Source organism: Erythrolamprus reginae, chromosome 10 (genome assembly GCF_031021105.1).
Source record: "Erythrolamprus reginae isolate rEryReg1 chromosome 10, rEryReg1.hap1, whole genome shotgun sequence".
In the NCBI taxonomy this organism is placed as follows: domain Eukaryota; kingdom Metazoa; phylum Chordata; class Lepidosauria; order Squamata; family Dipsadidae; genus Erythrolamprus; species Erythrolamprus reginae.
The window spans coordinates 1,750,022-1,777,504 of NC_091959.1; the positions used below are offsets into that span (position 1 = coordinate 1,750,022).

General features: G+C 45.1%; 2 protein-coding genes across 2 annotated transcripts in view; one reads left to right on the plus strand and one right to left on the minus strand.

Annotated features, from left to right (window-relative positions):
* Positions 1 to 27,483, plus strand: part of MTMR10 (myotubularin related protein 10) — a 780,230-nt gene that overhangs the window by 236,261 nt on the left and 516,486 nt on the right. The gene's annotated exons all lie outside the window — the stretch shown is intronic.
* The window catches only part of TJP1 (tight junction protein 1), a 101,262-nt gene continuing 82,612 nt past the window's right edge, over positions 8,834 to 27,483 (minus strand). The window contains 9 exon segments of the mRNA XM_070763177.1: positions 8,834 to 10,319; positions 16,537 to 16,680; positions 18,404 to 18,621; positions 19,767 to 20,241; positions 21,765 to 21,928; positions 22,943 to 23,164; positions 24,246 to 24,337; positions 25,343 to 25,675; positions 25,677 to 26,216. Coding sequence (XP_070619278.1) covers positions 10,225 to 10,319; positions 16,537 to 16,680; positions 18,404 to 18,621; positions 19,767 to 20,241; positions 21,765 to 21,928; positions 22,943 to 23,164; positions 24,246 to 24,337; positions 25,343 to 25,675; positions 25,677 to 26,216 — 2,283 coding nt within the window. The 3' untranslated portion in view covers positions 8,834 to 10,224.

Here is a 27,483-nt window from a genome sequence, read left to right on the forward strand (position 1 = left end):
TCCGCCTCCATCCTGCAAATGAACAGTGAGGGCAAGAGATGCAACAGGCAAAGTTATCTTACTCAAACAAGATCAATACTGTACACCTTCGTTGCCTCCCTTCTTTCCTTCCTCCCATAACTTAATCAAGGGTTGGCTTTACATCCTGAAGATAAACGGCCTCTTTTGACTTATTACCAATATTGAAATGAGATCTTTCCGTTGGGGTCTCGGTGGATGCCATTAGCCAGAATCAGCCCTACACTATCTGTCAAGCAAGGTTGCAGGTAACATCCAAATTTCAATCAGAGTCTAAGTCAAGGCATTCCTCAAAATTCCAATTTATTTCCAGATCCTCCTGGCACCTCCACTGGGGAACCCGAATCTGAGCTTCCCACTCAGTTCACATGCATCCACATCCACAATCTTGTCACGTTGCCCACTCAGGTTGTGCCAATGTGCCAATTCCTCCTTCCACTTCCACCCAGGTGGTGGACATACGATGACCTTGAACGATTCGAAAAATGCTTTGTGCCTGCATCTGCACCCTCTTGAAAATCACCAAAAAGGACTAGCACCGAAGTGTCTGTGCATAAATTGCGTGAACTGGCAGACGCTATCATATATATATATATATAATTTATTTTGTCGAACAAGGATAGGATTGTAGTTTGTATAAGCATAATATAAGTAGTAAGTAATGATAAAAGAATATGATAGGACAGGGACGGTGGGCACAATGGGGTGCTTATGCCTGCCCCTTACAAACCTCTTAGAAAAGGGGAGAGGTCAATTGTAGACAATCGGAGGTTAAAGATTTTGGGGTTTGGGGAAGAAACCACTGAGTCAGGTAATGCAATCCAGGCATTGATCGCTCTATTGCTGAAGTTGTATTTTCTGCAATCTTGTTTGGAGCGGTTGACGTTAAGTTTGACTCTCTTACGTGCTCGTGTGTTGCTGCGGTTGAAGGTGAAGTAGTCACTAAGAGGAAGGACATTTGGGTCTATGATTTTATGAAATACTGTCAGATCCGATTGGAGGCGACGTAGTTATCAATTGTCTAATCTCAGGACACAAGTGGCTTGCCTTGTCAGCGTTGATGGGAGCGTGTGTTTCCCCCCCCCTGGGGGTTCCTTAATTTGTGTGTGTGAATATTTCCATAGCTGTGTCCCACAAAGCATCGTCTTGACTATGGCCTGCTTGCTGTGTCGTGACCGATTCCCAAACTGTTCCAAACAAAAAAAAACCAAAAAACCTCGCCAGGATTTGGCTGGCCTTTGAAAAGCAAATGGCATGAAATTGACGTCATTTCATCATTGAGCAGAAAAGCCAGGCTTCACTCTTGTACATTTCTCTCCCAACCACAGTTGAAACCTGACAGCCGTTGTCTATCAATAATAATTTCTTTTTTTAAAAAAAAACAGCCGTTGTTGAAAGTCACTCCTTCCGCAGAGGAGGCCTTGAATTCAATCTCTCAATGACGTCGTCGACACAAGGGTGCTGGTTTTGGATTCAGGAGAAGGGGAGGGAGATCTAAAAATGTCCTTTTTTATATAATTAATGTTGTGGTTAGCTCTGGCCCAGCTCCTGCCCCAAGGACTGTGGGTGTGGGGGAGACATCCACATGCTGCAGGCCTGTTTTGCCCCCGGTGGAATCTGCTGATGAAGGCTCCTCTGACCAAGAAGACGTGAGTGACATGGAGGAGGAGAGTGGGGCAGACAGCTCAGAAGGAGATCAGTCTGTCTAGTCTGGAGGACAGAAGGGAAAGGGGGGACATGATCGAAACATTTAAATATATTAAAGGGTTAAATAAAATCCAGGAGGGAAGTGTTTTTAAAAGGAAAGTGAACACAAGAACAAGGGGACACAATCTGAAGTTAGTTGGGGGAAAGATCAAAAGCAACATGAGAAAATATTATTTTATTGAAAGAGTAGTAGATCCTTGGAACAAACTTCCAGCAGACGTGGTAGATAAATCCACAGTAACTGAATTTAAACATGCCTGGGATAAACATATATCCAACCTAAGATAAAATACAGAAAATAGTATAAGGGCAGACTAGATGGACCAGGAGGTCTTTTTCTGCCGTCAGACTTCTATGTTTCTATGTCTTGACCTATAAAGTACGAATCCAAGGCGACCAGTTAGGTCCCACAGAGTTGGCCTTCTCCGGGTCCCGTCGACTAAATAATGTCGTTTGGCGGGTCCCAGGGGAAGAGCCTTCTCTGTGGCGGCCCCGAACCTCTGGAACCAGCTCCCCCCTGAGATTAGAACTGCCCCCACCCTCCTTGCCTTCCACAAACTCCTTAAAACCCACCTCTGCCGTCAGGCACGGGGGAATTGAAATATCTTCCCTAGGCCTATACTGTTTATGTATGGTATGTTGTGTGCATGTTTTTTAAATTATGGGTTTTTAGATTTCTAATTATTGAATTTGTATTATATATTGTTTTCTGCTGCTGTTGTGAGCCGCCCCGAGTCTGCGGAGAGGGGCAGCATACAAATTTAATAAATAAAATAAATAAACTCCCAGAATTCTCCAGCCAGCACAGCTTTGCCAAGCTTGAAGACCTCTGCTTTAATGTATCTGTTTTTGCATGACTAAATAATTACCCCTATCTCCTGGATATCAGCTGGAATACCACGTTTTCCTCTGTGCCTGACCTGGATAACTCAAGGGTTATGTATACTTATCCATCTCTCTCAAGTTACGCTCTGAAGCTTGCTGAAGAAAGCTACTTGAGCATTTATCCTGTTTTTACAACTATAGGGGTTCCTAAAACATCTTTCACCCCAAAGTTGCCTTCCAGGTGTGTTGGTCTAGACATGCAGGTAGGAAAGGCTGGATGAAGTCTTATACACCAGGAAGGACTGTTTACAGCCAGACAGGTTGACTTCCCTTAAACCAGAGGTGGGGAACAATGGCCCCTTTATGACTTGTGGACTTCAACTCCCAGAATTCCTGAGCCTGCATGACAGGTTCAGGAATTCTGGGAGTTAAAAGTCCACATGCCATGTAAGGATCGCTTCCCAACCTTGGGCAACTTTATGATGGATGGACTTCAACTCCCAGCATCTTTCAGCCATCGGGTGCCTTTAATAAACGGACTTTGAGTTGTGGTTGGTTTATGGAATTCACTTCCAGAAGAGGTCGTGACAGCTGTCAGCCTTGATAGCTTCAAGGCAGGATTAGACAGATTCATGGATGCCAAGGGTATCAGTGGTTATTGAAGGATGTCCACATGCTGCCTCTGTTGGTGGAGGCAGGCAGGGTTCCCTTGGGTCCCATTTGTTGGGGGTCGAGGGAAAGGGAGGGTCTTGCCTTCTCTTTCTGCTCAAGATCCCCATGGACAATTGGTGGGCCACTGTGAGACACAGAATGCTGGACTCGATGGGCTTTGGCCTGATTCAGCAGGGCTCTTCTTAGGTTCTTATGATCTCAAAAGGTTACTATCTTTTTCAATAAAAATGGCATCCAATGACATGAACCGCAATTCATACATATTATCCCTTTAAAAAAATGCATCTGATAAAGTGAGCTGTGCTTCCCAAAGGCTTACCCCCTTTCAGTAAAATTTGCATTGGAAGAAGTTCGGGAAAAGTTTGGCCCTGGGTTAGTCTGAAAAGACGCTCCCAAACCTCTCCCGGTTTTCGCAGACCGCAAGCTAAGCCCGCTCTGCTTCTCGGGCCCAGCACCCCTGCCCAACTTGGGTGGAAGGAAGGCAACTACAAGGCCTCTTTGAGAAACTTGTCGGATTTAAAAACCTCCCCAGGCTGGGAGAAAGGGCAGGCAAGCAAGGGGAAGGGAAAAAAAATGGCACGAAAGCTCTTTAACCTTGAATTGACCTTGCAGTGAAATTTCTGCACCTTCCCTATTTCCACCCCCACCCCCCTGGCTTTCGGTTTAAGCAGAGAAGCCTCAAGAATTTTCTGCAGGCGTCGTGATAATAAATAAAAGGAGGGGAGGCTGTAGAGCAGACACTGCAGAATTGCGGCCTTGTATGAATGAAAATGTTAAAAAAAAAAAAAAGGAGGGTGGGAAGGCGAGTGAGTTTGCAGAGCGCAAAGATGCATGGAGAGCACTCGGTCACACACCTCCGGTTTTCTGTGCCAGATGTGGACACGTTCCCAAAAGGTAGCTTTGGTTTGTGTGTGTGTGTGTTTTTTGTCCTCTCTCTCTCTCTAGAAAAATCAGCCTTGCAGAATTCTCTTGGAGCTTTCTCTATTTTGTATGTGTGTGTGTGTGTATGTTTAAAAGAATTGTTTTATTGTCTTATAAGATGCAAGTAATATATACGATTTGGGGACAACGGTGTTTGTATAATATCAACTACGATGACCGAGATCGTTTGCAGCCTTTAAAAATGACCAGGAGGGAGGGAGGACTTTGTAAATATTAACTATGATTTCTTGATGTGTTATTGTGGGTGGCCACAAGCTTGTTTCAATTGTATGTTTGGAGAATATATTTTTCTCTGGAGGAAGAAGAGGTGGCACTGCACAAATCTCTTTTGAGGTTTTCTTCTTCTTTTTTTCAAAGAAAAACATTTATGATACAAGCAATAGATTAATGTTAATGGGGACGGGTATTTATACAGTATTCATAGAGGGTGGGGAATTTTTAATTGTTATAAAAGCTTTTAAGGTAAGGAGAAGGCATTTGATGAGCTACGATTTCTATGAAGTGTTTGTTGTGATGAATGTCAGGCTGCTTCAATTGTGCATTTAGAGCCCGAAAAATATATATATATATATATATATTTTTGGGGAGGGGGTGGCTGGATGGCCTGAAGTCTTCTGCAGGAGGCAAGGTGAGGGTCTCCCGAAGCTCCTGGCTGAGAATTTTGGAAGCCCTTGAACGACATCTACAGTTGGCTTGGTCCTGCTCACATTTGCATTGACAGTTAGCAACACCAAGGCCAAAAGCTTTTACGGAGAGGAAGGTCTTCTCCTCTGGAGAGCCAGGACTGGCTACTGCAACAGACCGTAGTTGCCTCTCAGATGCCTGTTTGTTTCTCCACTTCAAAATGGTTAAGAAAGATCCCATGTCATGGGTCCTAGGTAGCATCCAAGTCAAGGCGTTCCTCAAAGTTCTAATTTATTGCTGGCACCTACACTGGGGAACCCGAATCTGAGTTTCCCACCCAGTTGAAAGTTCACACCCCTTGTCCCCCCACCCACACATTTGTCAACATTCCCACTCAGATTGTTGCCAGCGTGGCCAGTCCTCCTTCCGCTTCCACCCAGGTGGGTGGGCATAGGATGACCTTGAACCTCTTGAAAGAATGCTCATGAAAATCCCCCCTCCCAAGTTCCCATAAACACCAGCCCTTCTATACATAGTGTGGCAAGACGTTGATTTATCACCAACGTCTGCACCGGCTTGACATTCGACCCCCCGCCCGCCCCCCATTTCCCCCGCAATCTCCCTCCTTCGGAACTCAGCCCTCCCTTGCGAGGAGGAGGAGGAAAGATGCTTTGGGAGAAACTCAAGTGAAATGGAAACGGTTGCTGGGAGGAAGCAGACAGATGGGAACCAGAGATGGCCATCCATCAATTCTGGAAAAAAATGGAAGGTTGGGGGGGGGGAGAGGGAGGGGGGAAGAAATTGTTGTTTTCTCCAATTCGCACTGCTGTGTTTGGTTCCTTCTCATATAAAATTAATCACCGGTAATGCAACCCGGAAGCCTTTAGGGCAGTGGGAGACTCTCTCGTTGGGGGAAAGAAGCGGCTTGGACGCGACGGATGTGGACGCCTACCACCCCCTGGTGGTGCTTAGCAGCAATTGAGTGTGCGAGAGTGTGGCAGGCTGGGTGAGGGGGGGGGGGACACACGAGGGAACCATCTCTGCTGAGCTCAAATGGATGACAATGTTCTTCTTCCTTGTCCAGGTTTCGGGGGAGAAGGAGGAGCACCCAGAAGATGGAGATGTTATGGAAACGAAGGAGAAGACTTTGATGGGCTCCAACGAAACTTTGCCCCAAGTTGAAGTTTTGGTTCAGCAATCTCCAAGAATGACGGGAGGGGTCTTTTCCCTAGAAGGTTTGGATACCTGGAGCCTTTGGAACACAGAGGTTTTCTTTAACAAGAGGACGGAGTTGCGGGTCATCTAGTCCAACCCCCCCTGCCCAGCCTGGAACTCACAACGTCCTGATTGCAAGGCAAGAGCGCCACCTGATAAATCCACAGTAAATCCACAGGAACTGAATGTAAACATGCCTGGGATGAACATAGATCCATCCTAAGATAAAATACAGGAAATAGTATAAGGGCAGATGAGATGGACCAGGAGGACTTTTTCTGCCGTCAATCTTCTAGGTTACTATGAATGAGGGAGGGAGGGAGGGAGGGAGGGAGGGAGGAAGGAAGGAAGGAAGGAAGGAAGGAAGGAAGGAAGGAAGGAAGGAAGGAAGGAAGGAAGGAAGGAAGGAAGGAAGAATCCACAGGAACTGAATGTAAACATGCCTGGGATGAACATATATCCATCGTAAGATAAAATACAGGAAAGAGTATAAGGGCAGACGAGATGGACCAGGAGGTCTTTTTCTGCCGTCAATCTTCTAGGTTTCTACCACTAGGCCACAGCAGCTTTTGGGTTCTCCTGAACCACAGGGCCTTCTTCTTCTTCCTCCCCATCCTTGGGCAAGGCTCAAGCAGGTTGTCTTCTTCTCTTCGTTATCCAGGAGAAGAATTTGTCAACCTTCATGCAGGGACTGAGAAAGTTCTCTGTGTGTCCATGTGAGGAGCGTTCTCGGTGTCTTTGGTGGAGTCCACCTGTGTGTTTCCTCCGTCGTTTTTACTCCTTTCTCATTCGAGGAGGCTTCCTTGAGCTCCGATGGAGGACAAAAGCTTCTTGCTGGCCGAGGAACAAAATTTAAGTTCTTTTAGCCACCCGTCTTCTCCTGCACCACAAATAATTGCAAACCGACTTGATTCTCAGAGTTGAGCTTGGCATCCAAAGGCCTGTGGTTGACTGATGGGAGTTTCTCTCAGTTTTCTCCCAGGCTAGTCTATGGATCCTGGGATTTTCCCGCATCCAAACACCGACCAGGTCTGACCCTGCTTAGCGTGAGAACCAAGTTCAAGCCCTTGTGGACAGTCCACACTCTAGTTCTAAACCAGTCCATCTTTTGGCCCCAAATGGGATGGTGGTGGGGATTATTAAGGCTGGAGAAAACGCGGTGGATGCTTCCGTCATGCACCATGCAGGAAGCAGAGACCCATGAGAAGTAGCCTTCTCATCTCCCAACCACAGATGCTTAAGGGGGGATGGGGAGAAGAACCTCTGCTGTGAGGTTGCCTGGAGACCACAACATGGGAGATGTTCAGGAAAGGTCAGGCACACTGATAGGGCAGGTGTTGGACGGAGATAAACAAAAAGCTATCATGGTTATTTGGATCCTGACTTGTAGGCCAGACAAGACCCAGTAGACGGGTAACAACAGAGTGGGATGGTGGGGGTCCAGCCATCATAAACCTGCTTACTCCACAGATGTTGAGCTTGTGCAAGTAAAGCCAGATGTGGTCAACTCACAGCTGTGCTTCTCAGCCCTTCTTGAGCTACAAGCAGGGCCAGGAGACCTTCCTCGCCCCAAAGACTCCTTGTGACCTTTAACCTCAAAATGGGAGAGTAAAGGCGGATGGTTATAGCAGTTAAAAATCGACGGAGCTGCGATGTATTATTATTTTTAGGGTTATTAAAGGGTTAAATAAGCTCCAGGAAGGAAGTGTTTTTAATAGGAAAGTGAACACTAGAACAAGGGGACACAATCTGAAGTTAGTTGGGGGAAAGATCAGAAGCAACGTGAGAAAATACGATTTCACTGAAAGAGTAGTAGATCCTTGGAACAAACTTCCAGCAGACGTGGTTGGTCAATTCACAGTAACTGAATGTAAACATAGATCCATCCTCAGATGAAATACAGGAAATAGCATAAGGGCAGACGAGATGGACCATGAGGCCTTTTTCTGCCGTCAGTCTTCTATGTTTCTATTTTCCCCCCACTTACCTACTAATGCTCTTTTGGGAGAGACCTGGAAAAACACACACACAGATACACACACACAAACACATCCCATTCCACCAAGCCCAAAGTAGAAACCTGTAGAATGAGATGTAACATGGCTCACAAACTTGGGTTACATCTGGATTGGTTTGTTTTTCAAAGGGATCGTGCTAAGGATGACTTTTTTGGGGAGGTAGGGGGAAAAAAAGGAAACTATAGCCTGACGGTTTGAGAAGCAGTTTTCACCAGCTACGTGCAGGTCAGACAGAAACAAGGAGATGCAGGAACCTTCTATTTTAAAAACAGGTTTTTATTCTGCATATTTAGAAATGTGTAATTTTTTTTTAATAACGGCAAAGAAAAAAAAAAAATCAGCCACACCTGAATAGCTAAAGAATCGATTAACAGAATGCAGTGGTACATTATCTAAACAGAATAGAGTGTGGATGTGCCATAATAAATTGTCTATTAGTAAAAAAATACATTTTAGGGCACATGGTACAGTATCCGTTATCACAAAATTACAGTAGGGATACTTGACTTGACTTCTTTTTTTTTCTTTTCCCCAAGAAGATATCCAAACTAAAGAATTCCAAGTTAGTCTTTAAATGCAGCACTTTAAAAAGGTAACAACTTTGTGCATTTTCAGGTTTTTTTTGTATATAAATATATATATAAATATATATATTTATTTATATATTTATATATATATATTTATATATTTTTTTAAAAAGTCCTTGTTCTCGTGTACGGTAGAAATGCTGCGTTATTGCTGCCAGATTTCAAAGTTCAAGGCTCAAAAGGTCTGAGAATACAAAGATATTAAGAAACTTCCATTTTGTATTATATATATATATATATATGTATGTATATCTATATATATATAATACATATCCTCGTATATATATTATATATATATATATAAAAGGTAAAGCTTATAAAAGTTAATTTACAAACCAAGAACAAAAGTGATACGCACAAGTTTTTATATACAAGCAATCTAGAACATCTATAAATCCCCCCCCTTCCAAATGCACAGCAGAAACACAAAATGAAAATTAATAGAAAAAGAAAAGAAAAATTAAAAAAGGGGGGAAAAAGAAAAAAAATATTACCATCCTTATATTCTTCTGAATTCTCCTCTGCTTCAACACTGCAACACCCAGGATTTCACTAAATCCGTTCACACAAACCACCCATCTCTCTCTCTCTCCCCCCCCCACCGAGTGGTAATTTCTCTAGGTCAGTACGGGAGCCCTACCAATGTAGTAGTGGTGGTGGTAGTGGTAGTAGTAGTACGGTGAGCTATGATGAAGACTATGTTAAAAGCAGGAGGATAAGGCAACACCGCTAAATATGTCTGTCAGATGTGGTGAACTTAGAGAGGCACATGAACCACAGTCGAAACCCCGGAAGCGTTTTCACTTTTATCGGAAACAGAAGGGAGCCATGGGGGGGGGAACCAGTGAGATTTTCCCACAAAAACAGGTGAACCAACAGGTGGAACTAATTCTGGAAAAGAGAAGGACAAATCTCCCACGATTGTGCTAGCAAAACCTCTCTGTGTGTGTCCCCCAAAAGGATGGGCACAAACACAGAAGGAAAAATAAAATAAACCAGTCTCCGGTTGATGGTTTTTTTGTCTCCCATCTCCCCCCCAAAAAACCCCCCCTGAAACAATGATGTCACCTCTGCATATTCTGAGGATGCTTCGAGGGGTTCGGTGTTTAAATTAAGAAAAGAAGAAGAAGAAGAAAAGGAGGTGAAAACTCTAACAAGACCAAATAAACGAAAACACGATGGGGAAAGTAAAAAAAAAAAGGAGCCCTAATTCAACGGTGCATTATGGACCTCAGTGGGGAGGGTGGGAAAGACTGAACTGCATTGCTTCCGTGGTGGTTTTAAGGTTGTTTTTAAGCTACGGTGTGTTAAAAGTGTCCCGTTTTTTAAGGAAGGTGAGAGGCTCGCCCGCCAGGAGGTTGGCGCGGCTCCTGCTGACCGGTTTAGTTGCCGCCAACGCGTGTACCCTGATGATGGTTCGTTCAAGAACGTTCTGACTAGCTGTTAGTCAAACCACAGATTGCTTAATACTAGGAGAAGGGTTAATACTTGAAAAGAGTGGTTCAGTTTCTATGCAGGTGGTGGTTGGTTGGTTTTTGGTCTGATTTTCTTTTTGTAAAAAAAAAAAAATCTTGGTTTTTTCCCGCACTCAGATCCACTCACTAAGGTAAGAAGGGTTAGAAGTGATCTATTAGAACGGACACACAATTGGCTCCAACAAGGTAGTTGGGATCTCCAGGAAGTGATTTGTTCTGCCATGTTTTGGGGTCACCTGTAGGAGGAAAACAACGTAGTAGTTTAGTATCCATCAACAACAGGGGGAACATCTTGGATTAACAGTACCGTTAAAAGATAACGCGCATGTAAACACCGGCTCCCGTAACAAGGGGTCGTGGTTTGCAAATGGCTGTTCTGATCTCAGCCACCCTGAGAAACGCTTCAAGGATGGAGAGAAGAGGGTTTTGGAAGCTCCGGTTGAAGCGTGGGGGGCTCTGGGGGCAAGGATGTTTTCTTGCAGCACTGATGACAATACCTAGTTGGGGAATGAGAGGTCTGCAAGAAAACAGCCAAGTTTAAAGAGCGCAAAGGACCCCCATTCTTCAAGGAAGCCCTGCCTGTGGGACACTTCTCCAGCTTGGGTTACCTCCTGACTTTCAACCTTCTAGAGTGGTGGGTTTTTCCCCCAACCTTGGCCTTTAGTAGACCTGTGCCTTTCCACTCCCAGAATCCCCCAGAATCTTCAAACTGGCCAAGGTTGAGAAGTCTAAATCACCGAATGTTCATCAATGTTCGAATCTTAATCTTCCGGCAGGTCTGGAGCCAAACCATGGGTATCTGGCCGTTAATGATATGCATGGTTTTAACTGGTTTTAACTGTTGGTTTTAAATTGTTTTAGACTGTTCTTCAAGGGTTTTTAATATTACATTTGTATGTTTTACTTTTTTTTGGTTGTGAGCCGCCCAGAGTCCCTTGACTCTTATTATAAATAATAATAATAAAAATAATAATAATAACTTCGACTCAGCTTCAGATTCTTAAGGTAGTCAAAGTGAATATTCCTCCACTGGGTAGGAATGGTGGCCAATTTTGGAGGGGCTCTGAGGCTTCGGGTGGTCCCCCCCTGAAGCCCTGGAGAACCAAGATGAGGCCAGCTGAAGATCAAGTCAACCTAATACAACAATTCCGGACAGGAAGTTTTCAGAGAAGGAAGGGATCTTAAAGGCCCCTGTACCTGCCTTTAGAGGAGAAGACCTTTCCTCCTAGAGGGGTTCATGTAGACCTCCCAAAAGGCATTTGTGGGGTGTCAGGCCCTTATACAACTAGACATAAGAACAGTTTTTTTCCAAACACCATCATTCTACTAAACAAATAATTCCCTCAACACTCTCAGACTTTCTACTAAATCTGCACTTCTATTCTACTAGTTTTTCTCATCATTCCTATCACCCATTTCCTCCCATGTTGACTGTATGACTGTAACTTGTTGCTTATATCCTAAGATTTTTATTAATATTGCTTCTTCATTGCTTATTTGACCCCTATGACAATCATTAAGTGTTGTACCACATGATTCTTGACAAATGTATATTTTATTTTATGTACGCTGAGAGCATCTGCACCAAGACAAATTCCTTGTGGGTCCAATCACACTTGGCCAATAAAATTCTATTCTATTCTATTCTACAGGATCGACAGTCCAACCCTGTACCGGTTTCCCACAACCTGTGCTAACTTTTGCCTGCTCGTTTTGCTCAAAACAAATCCACCAGGACAATGGATGGAAACTCGACCTCTCGAAAGGCAAAAGAGTGAACGGTTTAAAGACTGAGGCCACTCAAACCAACATCTGTCTCTATTAACCGTATTAGCTGTGGCTGCTAAAAAATTGTCGTTGAGGATCACAACAATTTGTTACCTCTTTCTCACACCATTGTTTCCTCTAGCTACGATATAGTCCCATCACAGAGCCCTATGCTCTTAAATGTGTTGATTTTAGGTTTAATGCAGCTATTGAAATACAAGCCAGGTTATGATGCCACCTTGGCTCCTAAGCTGGGTTGACCTTCATTTCTTTCTGCAAACGTAGGAAATCAAAGCTAAGATTTACTTCTAGGCTGTGATGCCCAACAGGTTGTGTTACTACCTCCTTGTGTTGGATTAATAGCACTTAACAATAGCACTAAAGACTTTCACACCACTTCACAGCCTTTTCTAAGCAGAGCCAGCCTCTTGCCCCCCAAAATCATGGTCCTCACTTTACGCACCTTGGAAGGATTGAAGGCTGAGTCAACCTTGAACCCTTTAAGATCAAACTGCTGGCAGTGGGAAGAGTTAGTCTCCAATACTGCATTCTAACCCCTGCCCTCCCACAGTGATTAAGAGGCAACCAAAGTTAGCCTGATTTCTTTCTAATTGTTTCTTCCAGTTATTCTATTTTGGAGAAATCCCAATTATTTAGGGTTTAATTTAAGCATCGATTTCCACTACTTTGTGCCCTTATCTTTTACGGATGTGCAGTTCCTGACACTCTTGCAAATTTCACAATCAGACACTCAAGACAACACAATTATGTAGGCAAACAAGGACATTCTCCCAAACCCACACCCAGTTCTTGTGCACGGACACAACCAGGCAACTTATGAACAAGATGCTGGTGTGAATAGTGACACATGGAAAAGGGGACCCTTGGAACTGCAAAAATTAGACCAGGTTTCGGAGAGTCTGGGGGGGAAAAAAATGCTCCCAATTCTTAAAAAGGCAAATTGTGGGTTACTGCATTTTTGGGGGTATAAGACGCACCTGTTTTGCCCCTAAAAGAGGCTGAATGTATACTCGAAACATAGCTTTTTTGAAGCTTTAAAAAAACCACCCCATTGAGGTGCTAATGATCTCCCCAGCTCTTCCCGGCTTGCAGGCTTTTTCATGGCTACTCTCTCTGAGAAGTTTTTTTCCAGTCCTAAGTCTTTGCTTTTTTTCATTGCTACTTGCTCCAAATAAGGTTTTTATAAGCCCTAAGCAGGGGATAAAATAATTGTGCTGAAGCTGATGGGACTAAGGAGCCAGGTGAATGCTTGGTTGCCAGATTTTTTCCCCTACCCCAAAACTAAGGCGCGTCTTATACTCTGAAAAATACAGTAATTCTGAGCTCCCCAAAATATTTTGCTTTTCAGATTCTTTAAAATATAGAACACTACGTTTTGAAGTCGACCGTCTACTTTTAACACCAAGTACAGTGGTACCTCATGATACGAACCCCTCGTCTTACGAACAACCCGAGATACGAACCCGGGGTTCAGAAAGTTTTTGCCTCTTCTTACGAACTTTTTCCTTCTTACGAAACCCGCCGCCTCCGCCGAGAAGCCCCGCCGCCCGGCTGTCGCTTTTTGAAACAGCCGGGGGGCTTCTCAGCGTCCTCCTGAACCCGAACGCCAAACCCGAACTTCCGGGTTCGGCGTTCGGGAGGCTGCCGAGAAGCCCCGCCGCCTGGCTGTCACCTTTTAAAACAGCCGGGGGGCTTCTCGGCGGCCTCCCAAACGCGGAACCCGGAAGTTCGGGTTTGGCATTCGGGTTCAGGAGGACGCTGAGAAGCCCCCCCTCCCCCCCCCGGCTGTTTTAAAAGGTGACAGCTGGGCGGCGGCGTTTTTTTGCAGGGGGGTTTTTTCGTTGCACAGATTAATTGATTTTACATTGTTTTCTATGGGAAACAATGTTTCGTCTTACAAACTTTTTGTCTTACGAACCTCCCCCGGGAACCAATTAGGTTCGTAAGACGAGGTATTACTGTAGATGTTCAGCATCTTAGCTAGATCACCCAACTGCTAGTTGAGAAACCAAAGGCAAAGGTCAACACCAGAGTGTTAGGACTACACATCTCCAACTTCCAGGGGCAACAAAGGAGAGGAAGCTGATGGAGACTTGGCAGGCAAGGAATTCGGAGATACCCCCACCCTTTTTTTATAAACATGGAAGGAAACGACAGTGCGAACACAGGAGGTTCATGGTTAGTTGAGAGAAAAGCCCTCCGAGGCCCATTTGGTCAAGGGTTCAGGGTGCTAGAGGTCATTTGAAGTGAGGCGTGAAGTTGGCCCCCTGTGTGTGTTTCATGAGATGAGATGACAACCAAAAAAGAGGACAATATAATCAGAAGGATAATGTGCCCGGCACATTTGAACATTTTGGTTTTTGTAAACAATGATGTGTTGCGAGAGGTTAGTATGCGTCATAAAATGTTCATTTTTGAGAAAAGACGAAGAGCATGGAAAAACATGTTAGAGAAGCTCAGGAGACAGAGACAGCGAGAAAGACAGCCTGGAATCAATTCAGATAAAGTTTCATATTTTTTGTTGCTGTTCTTGTTTGGTTGGTTTAGAAAAAGAAAAGAAAAAGAAAACGCATTTATTTCAAACATTGTACGGCTTTACAGAAGACAAAGAGTTTGGCCAGCGGTGAAAATTGTCCCATGGAGCAACGCGACAGCACACTGAATGGAGGTGAAGCTGCAAAGATGCTCGAGTACAAACAGGAAAAGGCGAATGCGTTAACACCGGCACCCTCACATACCACAGCAGCACCCAACAATGACCCCCAAAGGCAGAAGCACGGGAGAGAGAGAGAGAGGGTGGGTGGGGGGAGAGACAGAACCACCACAAAACCCTCTTTTCCTCCTTTTCAAGTTCATTCGTTACAAAATAAAAGAGAGGGAAACAAACGCAGGGTCCGGTTTAGGCCTCCTGTGGCTTCACATGGACGGGAGAAGTTTGGAGCCTCGTGATTTGCAGGAGGTCCACTTGTCTAAGACTTCCCAATTTGGGGGGGGGGGCGTAGGGGGAGGGAAAGAGGGAGTGTTGACACCCAGCAGCATGCAAACTTTGAAGCACTGAATTCCAGTACAATGCACCCAGTTTAACGGCTTCGCTACATAGGTTTTTCCCCCCTCCATCAACACATTGGCATTGAAAATGATCAGATACATGAGTGAATACATTTTTTTTTAAATACTGCACACATAAATACATTGCTTCTCTATATGTATATACTATATATATATATATACCATATGCAGATATGTATACATTGCAGGATGCCAAATGTCTTACGTGGCTGAAACACCTCCCTTTTCAAAAACTTTTTAAAAGTTTGTTTTTGCATCCATTAACTAGCCTTGCTGTTCCTTCTCAAGGTTTCTTAGTCTGCAGCCCCCCCCCGAGTCGTAAAATTGCTTAAAATTTACACCAAGAACACGTGGGACCTCGAGACGAGAGGTCTGTCCCCTCCCCAGGGTGTGAGAGAAGGGGGAGCCGTTCGTTCTTACTACTTTTGGGGAGCAGTCAGATTTCTCCTAACTTAAAATGCCTTGCAAAACATTCGTCTCTCCGTGAAATCTCTGAATTTGGGTGGAAACATAAATACAGGTAGTCCTCCACTTGCAACACTTCGCTTAGTGACCGTTCGAAGTTACGACGGGCACGGGAAAACCTAATTTATGACTGTTTTTTCACATGTACCACCACTACAAGCATCCTCAGGGTCGCGTGATCAAAACTGGCAACTGGTTTGTCGTCGCAGTGTCCCAAGATCACGTTATATTTTTTATGACCTGCTGACAAGCAAAATTGACGGGCTTATTCACTAAACGGTGTCACTAACTGAACATAACTGCAGTGGTTCAATTAAACAACCTTGTCACTAACTTAACTGCAGTGGTTCACTTTAAAAGTATGGCACGAAATGTAAAATGGGAGAAAACCCACTTAATAATCATCTCAACAACAGAAATGGTGGTTAGTTGAGGACTACCTGTTTATATTGGGGCTTGAAAGCAAGGATTTTGTTTAAAAAATAATACATATTTTTTTTGGCAAAAGAGGCCAAATTCTTAAACTGCCAAATTCACCTCTTCCATTAGAAACCCAGTGCCGGCGATGTTCACAGCCTTGGGGTTCAACGGATTGAGCAGGTCATTGGACAAGCGATGGAGAACACAACTTAGGACACAACTGACCCCCAAAAAAGCAGAAAGAAAAGGGGAGCGGTTTTCTCGTCTGTTAGTACCGGTGGCTCATCTGGAAGGGTTTTGGCAGCTGCGTGCCGGTCTCGCCAGAAAAGGGAGAGAGAGAAAGAGAGAGAAGGAAGGAGGGAGGAAATGGCGCAAGACAGCGGATAGATAATTGCGTCGTTAAACCGGACCGTGAAAATGTCCTGGATTATCTACCGTGTCGGTTTTGATTGACTCGTCACGATTTGGTTTGCAAATGGTGGTTGGAGGTTTTTTTGTGTTTTTGCATCGTGAGGAAGGGTGAGGAAGACATTGGCAATGACACATGAAATGATGGAGAGCGGAGACGGAAAGACAAAAAAAAAAAGAGATATAGTCCCATCTCAAGATTCCACAGTGGGGGTGTGTATGGGGAGCCCACCTGGGACAGGCGAGCTTAAATTATTCGATAGCACCCGTAAGCCCCCAAAGGACAGAGGGAGGACAGCATACCCGACGAGGAGTCGGAGGATTTTAGAGCAAAAGACCAACCATCAGGGGTCATAGACGCACAGTGTGGCAAGCGCAGCTCGACGGGCTTCAGGAACTTGAGTCCGTGCGGCCCGCACATCACCAGCGGGCTCAGGAGCGTCTCGCCTGCGGAGGGGGACACAGAAAGAGAGAAGGCGTTAGGAGGGACTGCGCACAGGAGGAGGGGGAGGACGGGGGAGTCTTGGGTCTTCCCTGAGCTTGGGCGCTTTCTTGCAAACGTTTCACGACCCCAGTGAGTAACATCATCAGTACTAGAAGGGAGTGGAGAGGAGGAGGAGGAGGATTGTGGGCTCCGTGGGGCTCTTGGAGCTTGGCTGTTTTCTTGTGGACATTTCATGGCCCAACTAGGTAACGTCATCAATGCTAGAAGGGGCAGGAGGAGGACTGTGGAATTCTTGGAGTTAGAAACATAGAAACATAGAAGATTGGCGGCAGAAAAAGACCTCATGGTCCATCTAGTCTGCCCTTATACCATTTCCTGTATTTTATCTTAGGATGGATGTATGTTTATCCCAAGTGTGTTTCAATTCAGTTACTGTGGATTTATCTACCACGTCTGCTGGAAGTTTGTTCCAAGGATCTACTACTCTTTCAGTAAAATAATATTTTCTCATGTTGCCTTTGATCTTTCCCCCAACTAACCTCAGATTGTGTCCCCTTGTTCTTGTGTTCACTTTCCTATTAAAAACACTTCCCTCCTGGACCTTATTTAACCCTTTAACATATTTAAATGTTTCGATCATGTCCCCCCTTTTCCTTCTGTCCTCCAGACTCTACAGATTGAGCTCATGAAGTCTTTCTGTATAGTCTGGAGGACAGAAGGAAAAGGGGGGACATGATCGAAACATTTCCCTTGAGTTCCCTTGAGGTTGATTGTTTTGTTGCAAACGTTTCACGACCCAATTAAGTCACGTCATCAGGAAGAGGAGGACGGAGGGGTCCTTTGTACTCTCTTGAAAGACATTTCATACCCAAATTCATAGGTAACCAATTCATCCGTGCTAGAAATAAGTTGAGGCTTCATACACTTCTTCAGTTGTAACTGAATGATGAGGAATGCAAGGATTTACATTTATAAATATTAATTTTTTAAATTTTTATAAATTATATTTGTGCGTGCGTGTGTGTAGCATATTTTTGCTGAGAATGAAAATGGAGACTACTATTTATATATATATATGTGTGTGTGTACGTATATATGTCACTTTTTTTTTTTGCTGAATTTGAAAATTAAGGGAGACTAGGATAGATCTATTTCGGCCTTATTTTGGCCTCATCAGCTAGCCATACCCACTGGGACTTGAACCTGCAACCTTCGCCTTGTAAGGCAGAGAATTATCCTCTAAGGCTACAGTATCCAATCCCTTCAGCTCTGCACCAGGGAAGGGTTACATATTTTTGTGTCAAATCACCCTGTGCATTGAAGGAACATCACAGCTCCTCATTTGCCTCTTGGCCCAGTATATATGTGTGTATGGGTATATGTATGTAAGTATGTATGTATATATGGGTGGGTGGGTGTATTTATATATTTATTTATTTATTTATTTATTATTAGATTTATAATATAAATATTATAAATATTTATATCCGGTCATCAAACCGATCCTCAAGAGTGCTACTGGGTAATGACCAGATGTCTGCAGGGAATATAAATCCTTCGCTTCCTCAGCATTTAGTTAGAACTGAGGAATCTTCTTGGATGAGAAGTGAAATGTCTTCAAGGAAAAAAACCCACACGCACAAGGAAGTCCAGCTGCCCTTTGGAGCAGCCTCTTTGGGGCAGGTAAGGACTGAAATCTCAGCAGGGAGGAGGCCGTGGTCTTACCTTTCTCTTTGTCCAGAGGTGGAAGGATGCTGTTATCCCGGCAGACCTTGAAATAGATCTCCTGCTCTATTCCGTCCGGGATGGCTCCTTGCGGGATAATTATGCTGACGCCAGTCTCTATGGAGCTGAGGACGCCCCCGTTGCTGTTAAAAACGCCCCTGGCGGTGGCGATGACCGTGTGGCCTTCCTCTTCCTCGTCGTCTTCCAAAGCAGAAGGACTGCAGACAAAGAGAGGTGGAATTAAGACCCCGGAGCTTGGTGATTCGCTTGTCGGTCTTTTATTACCCAACCAAGTAACTTCATCCGTGTGAGTGTGAGGGAGTGTGTGGAACCAGCTGCCCGTTTATACAGTTACCTAGGACCAAATTCATAGCCTCCTGAGTCTCTCTCTCTCTCTCTGTCACTATCACTCCATCTATCTATCTATCTATCTATCTATCTATCTATCTATCTATCTATTATCTATCACTCTCTCTATCTCGCTATCTCACTCTTTCTCCATCCGTCCGTCCATCTATCTAATTCACATGCCACCCAACTCCTCAAGGACTCTGGGCGTCTTACAACAAATGAAAACAATATTTAAAAGAACAATTTAAAAAAACATTACGAAACCCTAGGAAAAGCCCTGCATCTCTCTCAATATCTCTTGTGGCTGATCTAGATGGTACCTCATTCGGTCAACGGCCAGAGACAAGAGCTTATGAGACAAGAACTCCACCTCTAGGCCACCACACCACTCAGGTACCATAGAAACATAGAAGACTGATGGCAGAAAAAGACCTCATGGTCCATCTAGTCTGCCCTTATGCCATTTCCTGTGTTTTATCTTACAATGGATATATGTTTATCCCAGGCATGTTTAAATTCAGTTGCTGTGGATTTCCCAACCACGTCTGCTGGAAGTTTGTTCCAAGGATCTACTACTCTTTCAGTGAAATAATATTTTCTCACATTGCTTTTGATCTTTCCCCCAACTCACCTCAGATTGTGTCCCCTTGTTCTTGGGTTCACTTTCCTATTAAAAACACTTCCCTCCTGAACCTTATTCAACCCTTTGACATATTTAAATGTTTCGATCATGTCCCCCCTTTTCCTTCTGTCCTGCAGACTCTACAGATGGAGTTCATGAAGTCTTTCCTGATACGTTTTATGCTTAAGACCTTCCACCATTCTTGTAGCCCGTCTTTGGACCCGTTCACAACAGTTATAAAGCGAATCACAAAGCCATGAAGTCAATCCGGCTGCTCCCACTGAAGGGTCAGAAGATGCTGACCTGGGAAAATCCCCAACCGCAACCCACACGACTGGCGCAAATACGCCGCCCTCCCTCTCCCTGCTTCCAAGGGAGCCGCTGCCTTACCTGACGGGGATGGCCTTGGGCACAGCGCTGATGTTATTTGGTTGGTACTTGAGTTTGTCCCCTTGGCCGGAGTAGCTCTCCAGGTTGCTCTCGAACTCGGGCTGAGCGGAGCCGTGTGCTTTCAGGAGGGGCTGGGGAGAAGGTTGAGGCTTGGCCGGAGGGACCTCCGAGGGCTTCGGCAGGCTCTCCTCCGGCAAGAGGTTGTGGTTGAACTTGGGGCTCTCAAACTTGCGCTCGAAGGGCCTGGCCGCGCTGGTGTAGGGCTTGGAGGAGGAGGCGAAGCGGTTGTAGGCCGGGGTGGTGGCTTTGGGGAGCGGCTCGACCCCGTTGACCGGCCCTTTGTCGGGGAAGCTCTTCTGGGGGTAATACGTCGCCTGCACCGTGTCTTCTCGGCCGGAAGATCGGAAAGCCGCGGGTTTGTTCTGGGGCGCCGGTGGAGGCAGCTCTGGTTTGGATAGCAGGGAATTCTGGAAGTCTGGCATAGAGCAGGTGGAAATAAAATATGTTTTTTTTTTTTTAAACAAAGTGGAAAAAACCCACAATATTTTAAGTCCCATGGGATTGGGCAGCATATAAATTAAATAAATTAAATTACATTAAATTAAAATCTGCAGGTACAAGTTGCAGTTATTGAGCTGGATTCCAATTCTTCCCCACCTCCCTTAAAAAAAGAAAAGCAGAAAGCAAAAATTTATTATTATTGTTGTTGTTGTTGTTGTTGTTGTTGTTATTATTATTATTATTATTATTATTATTATTATTATTATTATTATTAATTTCATCCCATTCTGCACACAGATTTTGCTCTTCTGCAAATTGTGGTTGAAGTACATGTTTTTTACTTATTGTTTCTTATTTTGTTCTAGAATTTTTAAACTGGATATTCAACGCATGTTTTTTTAGTTCGAGCCTTTGACTGCAATGAATTTTGTCGGTTTTGATTTTCTGTCTGAAATCAGGTCTACGGGTAGTTCTCGACGTACAGCCATTCCGTTTAATGACTGTTACAAGTTATAAAGGCAGTGAAAAAAAGTAATTGTGTGATGTTTTTTTCACAATTACGACCGTTGATAAAAATCAGAATACTTGGTAACTGGTGTGGATTTACGGACAGTTGTAGTGATCCTTTTGTGACTTCCTCTTTTATATACACTGCTCAAAAAAATAAAAGGGAACCCTCAAACAACACACCCTAGATCTGAATGAATGAAATATTCCCATTGAATACGTTGTTCTGTACAAAGTTGGATGTGCTGACAACAAAATGAGATTGATTGTCAATCAGTGTTGCTTCCTAAGTAGAGAGTTTGATTTCACAGAAGTTTGATTTACTTGCAGTTATATTGTGTTATTTAAGTGTTCCCTTTATTTTTTTTGAACAGTATATATATATATAATTTTTTCTCCAGTTTCCATATATACATCAATACTACCTTAAAACACATCAACAACGTACATTGTTATACATTTTTATCTAGACGTTCTTGAAATAATACCCTATTTTGCACCTGTTTTGTGCTGTTATTTTAGTCTGTTTTTCTCCTTTTCTTCACCTCCGTCTCCATCTCCTCCCTCTGCCTTCTTGCTCCTTCTCCCCCCCCCTTCCTACACCCCTCCACTCCTTCTCTTCTCCCTTCCCTTCCTTTCTCCCTCTTAACCATTCCCTGAGTGATCCTAATTCATCTTATATTTAACAGACTGATAATATAAGTAAATAAGTAAATAAGTAAATAAGTAAGTAAATAAATAAGTAAGTAAGTAAGTAAGTAAGTAAGTAAGTAAGTAAGTAAGTAAGTAAATAAATAAATTTAAGAGGTTTTTTTTAATGTTATTAGTATCTGACTTTGACTTTCTATTGTATTGTTTTATTGTTGTAAACCGCCCTGAGTCCTGAAGGACTAGGCAGCCTACAAGTCAAATGAATAAATTTGCTCCCTGCAATCCCCAAACGGAAGGCACAAACATTTCAGGAGACGCAGGAGAAATCTTGAGGCTCACCTTCTGTCAGGACCGACTTGGGTTGAAGAGACACGATGGGGTTATTGATGGACTGAGGTTGGGTATACTGGACGGAGGGCACCGGTGGAGTTACTTGAGGAGGGGGCTCGTAGCGCTTGTCCCCAAGACCCCTCTCCAGGGGCTCCACGTCTACTGGCTTCCCCCTGTTAGGACACAAGGAAGAGACATCAACTCTACAACTTCCTGCCGTTCGGTTTCCCCGACTCAGTTCCCAAACGCCTCCCCCCACAAAGATTTCATTTCTGGCACAATTTCTATGGACTTCCATTCCCAGAATTCTCCAGGCCTGGTCAGGGAATTCTGGGACAGTCCATACCTCTTGGCTGAGACCTTCTGGAGCCGAGAGGTCCACCCATCTTCAGTTTAGACCAAACCTCGCAAGGCCTGTGACTTCAACTCCCAGAATTCCCCAGCCATCCCTGTCTGGGGAATTCTGGGAGTTGAGGTCCACAAGTCTTAAAAGCTGCTGAGTTTGGAAAGCTCTGACACAGTCATTATCCTTAAAGCCCCCCAGGTTCTGCCCCCCAACCCAAAAAAGATCTTAGGAATAGTGGAGGAAGGCAAGAAAAGAGGGCTGGCTAAAGAAACCCACAGGGTGGGGAAGCTTTGTTACAGGAACGAGGCACACAGAAAATAGAATGATAGGGTTGTAAGGGACCCTGGAGGTCTTCTACTCCAACCCCCTGCTGGAGGAGGAGGAGGAGGCGTGTGAGTATTGTTTCTTAAGGGGCCTTGTTTATGATGAAATAGGAGGAAAATGAATGACAAGTTAGAAGATAAGAACAGTGAAGAAGCAAGATGGTTTAAAATTAAAGGGCAAGAGAAAGAATAACCACCTTGGTAAAATTAAGTTAAAGAGGTTAATTTTGGGGAATTTTTTTTTTAGAAATTAATTGGTATCCCAGAGGATAAAATTAGACTTTTTTTTTTACAAGCAATATAATTTCAGAAAAATATACCTGCAACAAACTGTTTTATATATATAAAGAATTTAGGAATGATTGATTAAAATGTACAATTATGTATTTACTGTATTGTGAATCTGTAGGTTTATGGACTTATGTAGAGATTGATGAAAAAAATAAAAGGCTTTTGGGAGAAAGCAAAGGAGGAGGAGGAGGAGGAGGGGGCGTGCAGAAATAGGCAGAGGGCCTTACTTGGAGGAGTAATTGGTGTAGTTCAGCTGATTGTGAACGGCTTTCCCTTGCTCCGCCTGATGGCTGCTGGGGACTTGGGCGGCGGGCTTGCTGTCATAGTTCCGGCGGTCAAAATAGGAGAGCTGCTTGCGGTAATACTCCTCATCTTCTTCCGGGTCGTAGTGGTTGGCTCGGACAATGTCCTCAGGAGGCTTCGCTTGAGGTCTCTGGGGTTCAGGGGCTCTAGCAGCAACCAGGGGAATTCAAAGGGATTTTTATTTATTTCCCACCTTTGGTTGGTTTGGTAAATAACTCAAGGTGCCTAACTTTCTTCCTCTGCACCTCTACCACTGTCTGGTTTGGTTCTGCAGCCAAAAAAGACCGGCACAGACTTCACAGGATAATCGGAACTACTGCAAGAAATAAAACAATGGCTGCCCACCTGCCTTCCATTGAGGACCTGTGTACTGCACGAGTCAAAAAGAGGGTGGTGAAAATATTGACGGACCCCTCGCATCCTAGACACAAACTGTGCCAACTCCTACCCTCAAAACGTCGCTACAGAGCACTGCACACCAAGACAACTAGACATAAGAAAGGCTTTTCCCCGCAAGCCATCACTCTGCTAACAAATAATTCCCTCAACACTGTCAAACTATCTATCTATTTATCTATCTATCTATCTATCTATCTATCTATCTATCTATCTATCTATCTATCATCTATCTATTTATCTATTTATCTATCTATCTATCTATCTATCTATCTATCTATCTATCTATCTATCTATCTATCTATCTGTAACTCTATCTATCTATCTATCTGATTTTTTAATGCCGCCCTTCTCCTTAGACTCAGGGCGGCTTACACCATGTTTACTAAGTCTGCACTTTTTCTCATCCTTCCTATCATCCATCTCCTCCCAATTAGGACTGTATGGCTGGAACTTGTTGGTTGTATCCTTCACATTTTTATTAATATTGTTTCCCCATTGCTTAACTGACCCTAATGACAATAATTACATGTTGTATCTCACGATTCTTGACCAATGTTCTCTTTTCTTTTATCTACACTGAGAGCATCTGCACCAAAAACCACCCGGTGCTTTCAAACACAAGGGAACAAACTCCAAATCGCACTATAGAAACTCCAAGATTTGTGTAAGAACCACAGTACTTTGATTGCAAAGGTAGTCCTTGTTTAACGACACCAGAGTCGGCGCCAGGTTTACGCAGGCAACCTGTGCATTGATTGATGGATGGATGGCATAAACTGATTAATTTAATTGATGGTGTGTTGCTTGCACACCTCCATCTGCATTTACCTGTAAGCTGATTTGTCGCTCGGGTTTTGAGTGGCTGCTTTGGGGCCGGTCAGCGGTGCCACATTTGGCTTAGGTGCAAGTTCCGGAGGATGCTGAAGGGCAAACAGACCAAAGTCAGAAAAGAAGGTCAACGGAGACGAAGGGGCAAACCAGCATCCTGTCTGAAAGGACGGCCCAGCTAGAGCCTGGCACTTTAAAATGGGGGCCCATTTCAGCCCTATCCATTTCTGGTATTGATTTAATCCGCTTGCTGGGATTTGGCATCACCCAAATTATTACAGTGTGAACAATGTTAAGTTGATATTACATAAAATTGCTGTCCTTGGGTAGGCAGGGAGGAAGGAAGGAAAGAAAGAAAGAAAGAAGGGAGGGAAGAAGAAGAAGAGAAAAGGAAGACAGGAAGGAACGGAATGAGGAAGGGTGGAAGAAAGGAGGGAAAAGAAGAAAGAAGGAAAGAAGGAGAGGAAGTGAGTAAGGAAGTAGGGATGGAAAGACGAAGGGGAAAAAAGGAAGGCAGGGAGGAAGGGTGGAAGAAAGGAGGGAAGAGAGGAAAGAAGGAAGGAAATGAGGAGAGGAAGGAGAGAAAAGGAAGGCAGGAAGGGTGGAAGGCAGGAAGGAGAGGAAGGAGGGAGGGGAGAAAAGGAAGGCAGGGAGGAAGAGTGCCAGGAGGAGAGGAAGGAAGGTGGGAGGGAGAAGGAATGAGATGGGAATGAGAGGGAGGGAGGGGGGAGATTTAATTGCCTCCCACATATTATTTCTCAAATCCCCCCAACACTCCTCTAAATCCCACTAGACCCTTTGAGGCGAAGATGCTGCCCTGGACCCTTCCGAGGCTCCACTCAGTGGGTCCCAACTCTTCTTTTGGCTGTGCCCCACCTAAGCACCTCTGAAATCCCCCGTGACATAAAATTCAAAACGTGAGCCTAAAAGGCCATTAACTTGGTTCAAACAAGGTTCCAACGGCCCCCATTAAAAATCAAATGCCCCCTCCCCTCCAGGATGGGGCCCCCATACAGGGCACCACTCTGAGTCCGTTTCGGAATGAGCGGCGTATAAATACAATCACTCCCTCCACCAACCAACCCCTGCTCCCCTACCTTCACCGCCGAGAGGTCGTTTGAGTCCTTGATCTTCTCCAACGAGGAGGAGCGCTTGTTCTCAAACATCTTCACCCGCGTGAGCACCGACTGAGGCTTCATGGCGGGGTCGTCCTCCACCTCGGCCGGCGGGGTGGGCAGTGCTTTACTGTTGCAAGGCAGGGCTTCGGGCTTGCTGGCGGGAGGGAGCGGTGGGTGAGGAGCCCCGGTGGCGAGGGGCGCGTCGTAGGAGGCTGCTTTGGCGCCGAAGCCCGGTGGAGGCGCTTGCTCGTAGCCGCGCGGTTGCGACTCGTAGTAATGCTTCGGCTCGGGCGAGCGGGGGCACCGTGGCGGAGTACGGCTGGGGCTCCGACTTGTACCTCCCGTGGAGTTCGTAGCCGGGAGGCGGCGGCTCCTCGTACCTCAGCTGGGGGAGGTTGAAGGCTTTGGGGCCGGGCTCGTAGTGGGGCCGGCTGTCGTAGGCCACGGGAGGCGAGTCTTCGAAGCGAGGCTGGGCGGCGAAGTAGCCGGCGCGCGCCGTGTTCTCTTCAGCGTTGGCTCGAGGGTCGAAATCCCGGGGCGGCTGGCTCTCGTAGGGGGGCCGCGGCTGGTAGGGCTGCTTCTCCTCGTAATACATCCAGTGGTCTTCGTAAGGGGGCACCCGCTCCTCGTAGGACAGGCGAGGGTCGTAGCCGTGGGGGAAGGAGTCCACATAGTTGGAGGACTCGTAGCGGTAGGCCAAAGGCTCGTAATCCCGGTTGGCTGGTTTCTCCGGATACGGACCCTGCAGTTCGTAAGTCAGGTTGGGGTCTTTCTCTTGCCTCTGTCCCGACTGCTTCAAGGCAAAGTTCTGACGAGGGGGGTCGTCGTTCATGAAGGGCTCTTTCCGGTACATCTGGGGAGGAAAAGAGACGTTTTGCTACAGTCAGATATTGCGCAACATGTAGAGCAGGGGTCTCCAACCTTGGCAACTTTAAGACTTGTGGGTTTCAACCCCCAGCAGAGCTGGCTGAGGAGCTGGCTCAGACCACACCTGGAGTACTGTGTTCAGTTCTGGTCACCACACTTCAAGAGAGACATTGAAACTCTGGAGAAGGTGCAAAAAAGAGCAACCAAGATGATTAAGGGACTGGAAACCAAGAGATACGAAGAGAGACTGCAGGAACTGGGCATGGATAGCCTAGAGAAAAGGAGGGCCGGAGCGGACATGATAGCAGTCTACAGGTATACGAGGGGTTGCCACAGAGAGGAGGGGGTCACTTTATTCTCCAGGACACCGGAGGGCCAGACAAGGAACAACGGCTGGAAGCTGACCAAGGAGAGATTCAACCTGGAAATAAGGAAGAACTTCCTGATGGTCAGAACGATCAACCAGTGGAACAACCTACCAGCGGACGTTGTGAACTCCAATACTCTGGACATTTTTAAGAGGAGATTGGACTGCCATTTGGCTGGGATGCTATTGGGTTCCTGCTTAGGCAGGGGGTTGGACTTGATGACCCGCATGGTCCCTTCCAACTCTAACAATAAATAAATAAAATAAACAAATAAACTCTGGGAGTTGAAGTCCACAAGTCTTAAGAAGCTGCCACGCTTGGAGACCCCTGCTCCAGAGCCAATCCCTCTGGATCAAATCAAAGCTTTGCCGCCCCCAGATCATCAAGAATTTTAGCAGTTTTCAAAAGCCGACAGGCAGTGCTCGCTTAGCGACTGCCTCGTTCAGCAACTGAACGGCCAGTCCTCGCTTTTGTGACCCTCCCAGGTCTCTAAAGCACAGGATTTAAAGCCCAAGTCAAGATCGTAAGCACGGTTGTGGTTTTACATACCGGTAGCCATCACTCAACAACAGGAGTTTGCCGGATCCAATTGTGGCTGCTAAATGTGGAGTGCTGGATAAACTGCCCATTAAAATCAGCCTCAGAAATTTAGTCCTGCCCAAGGCAACCTCAGAATCAAACAATCCTGAGTCGGTCAGTACCGCAGGCCTTTCCTTCCCACACCTGATTAAAATACAGGTTGGCCCAAACCCTTTTTTATTTCACACCCCAAGAAGTCCCATGTTATTACACTGGGGAACAACTGATAGTTGATTAGGAATGTTGGTTTCAAAACTGTAGTTAGGTTTTTTTCTACCACGTCCAGTTTTTTCTCTACACTTTATG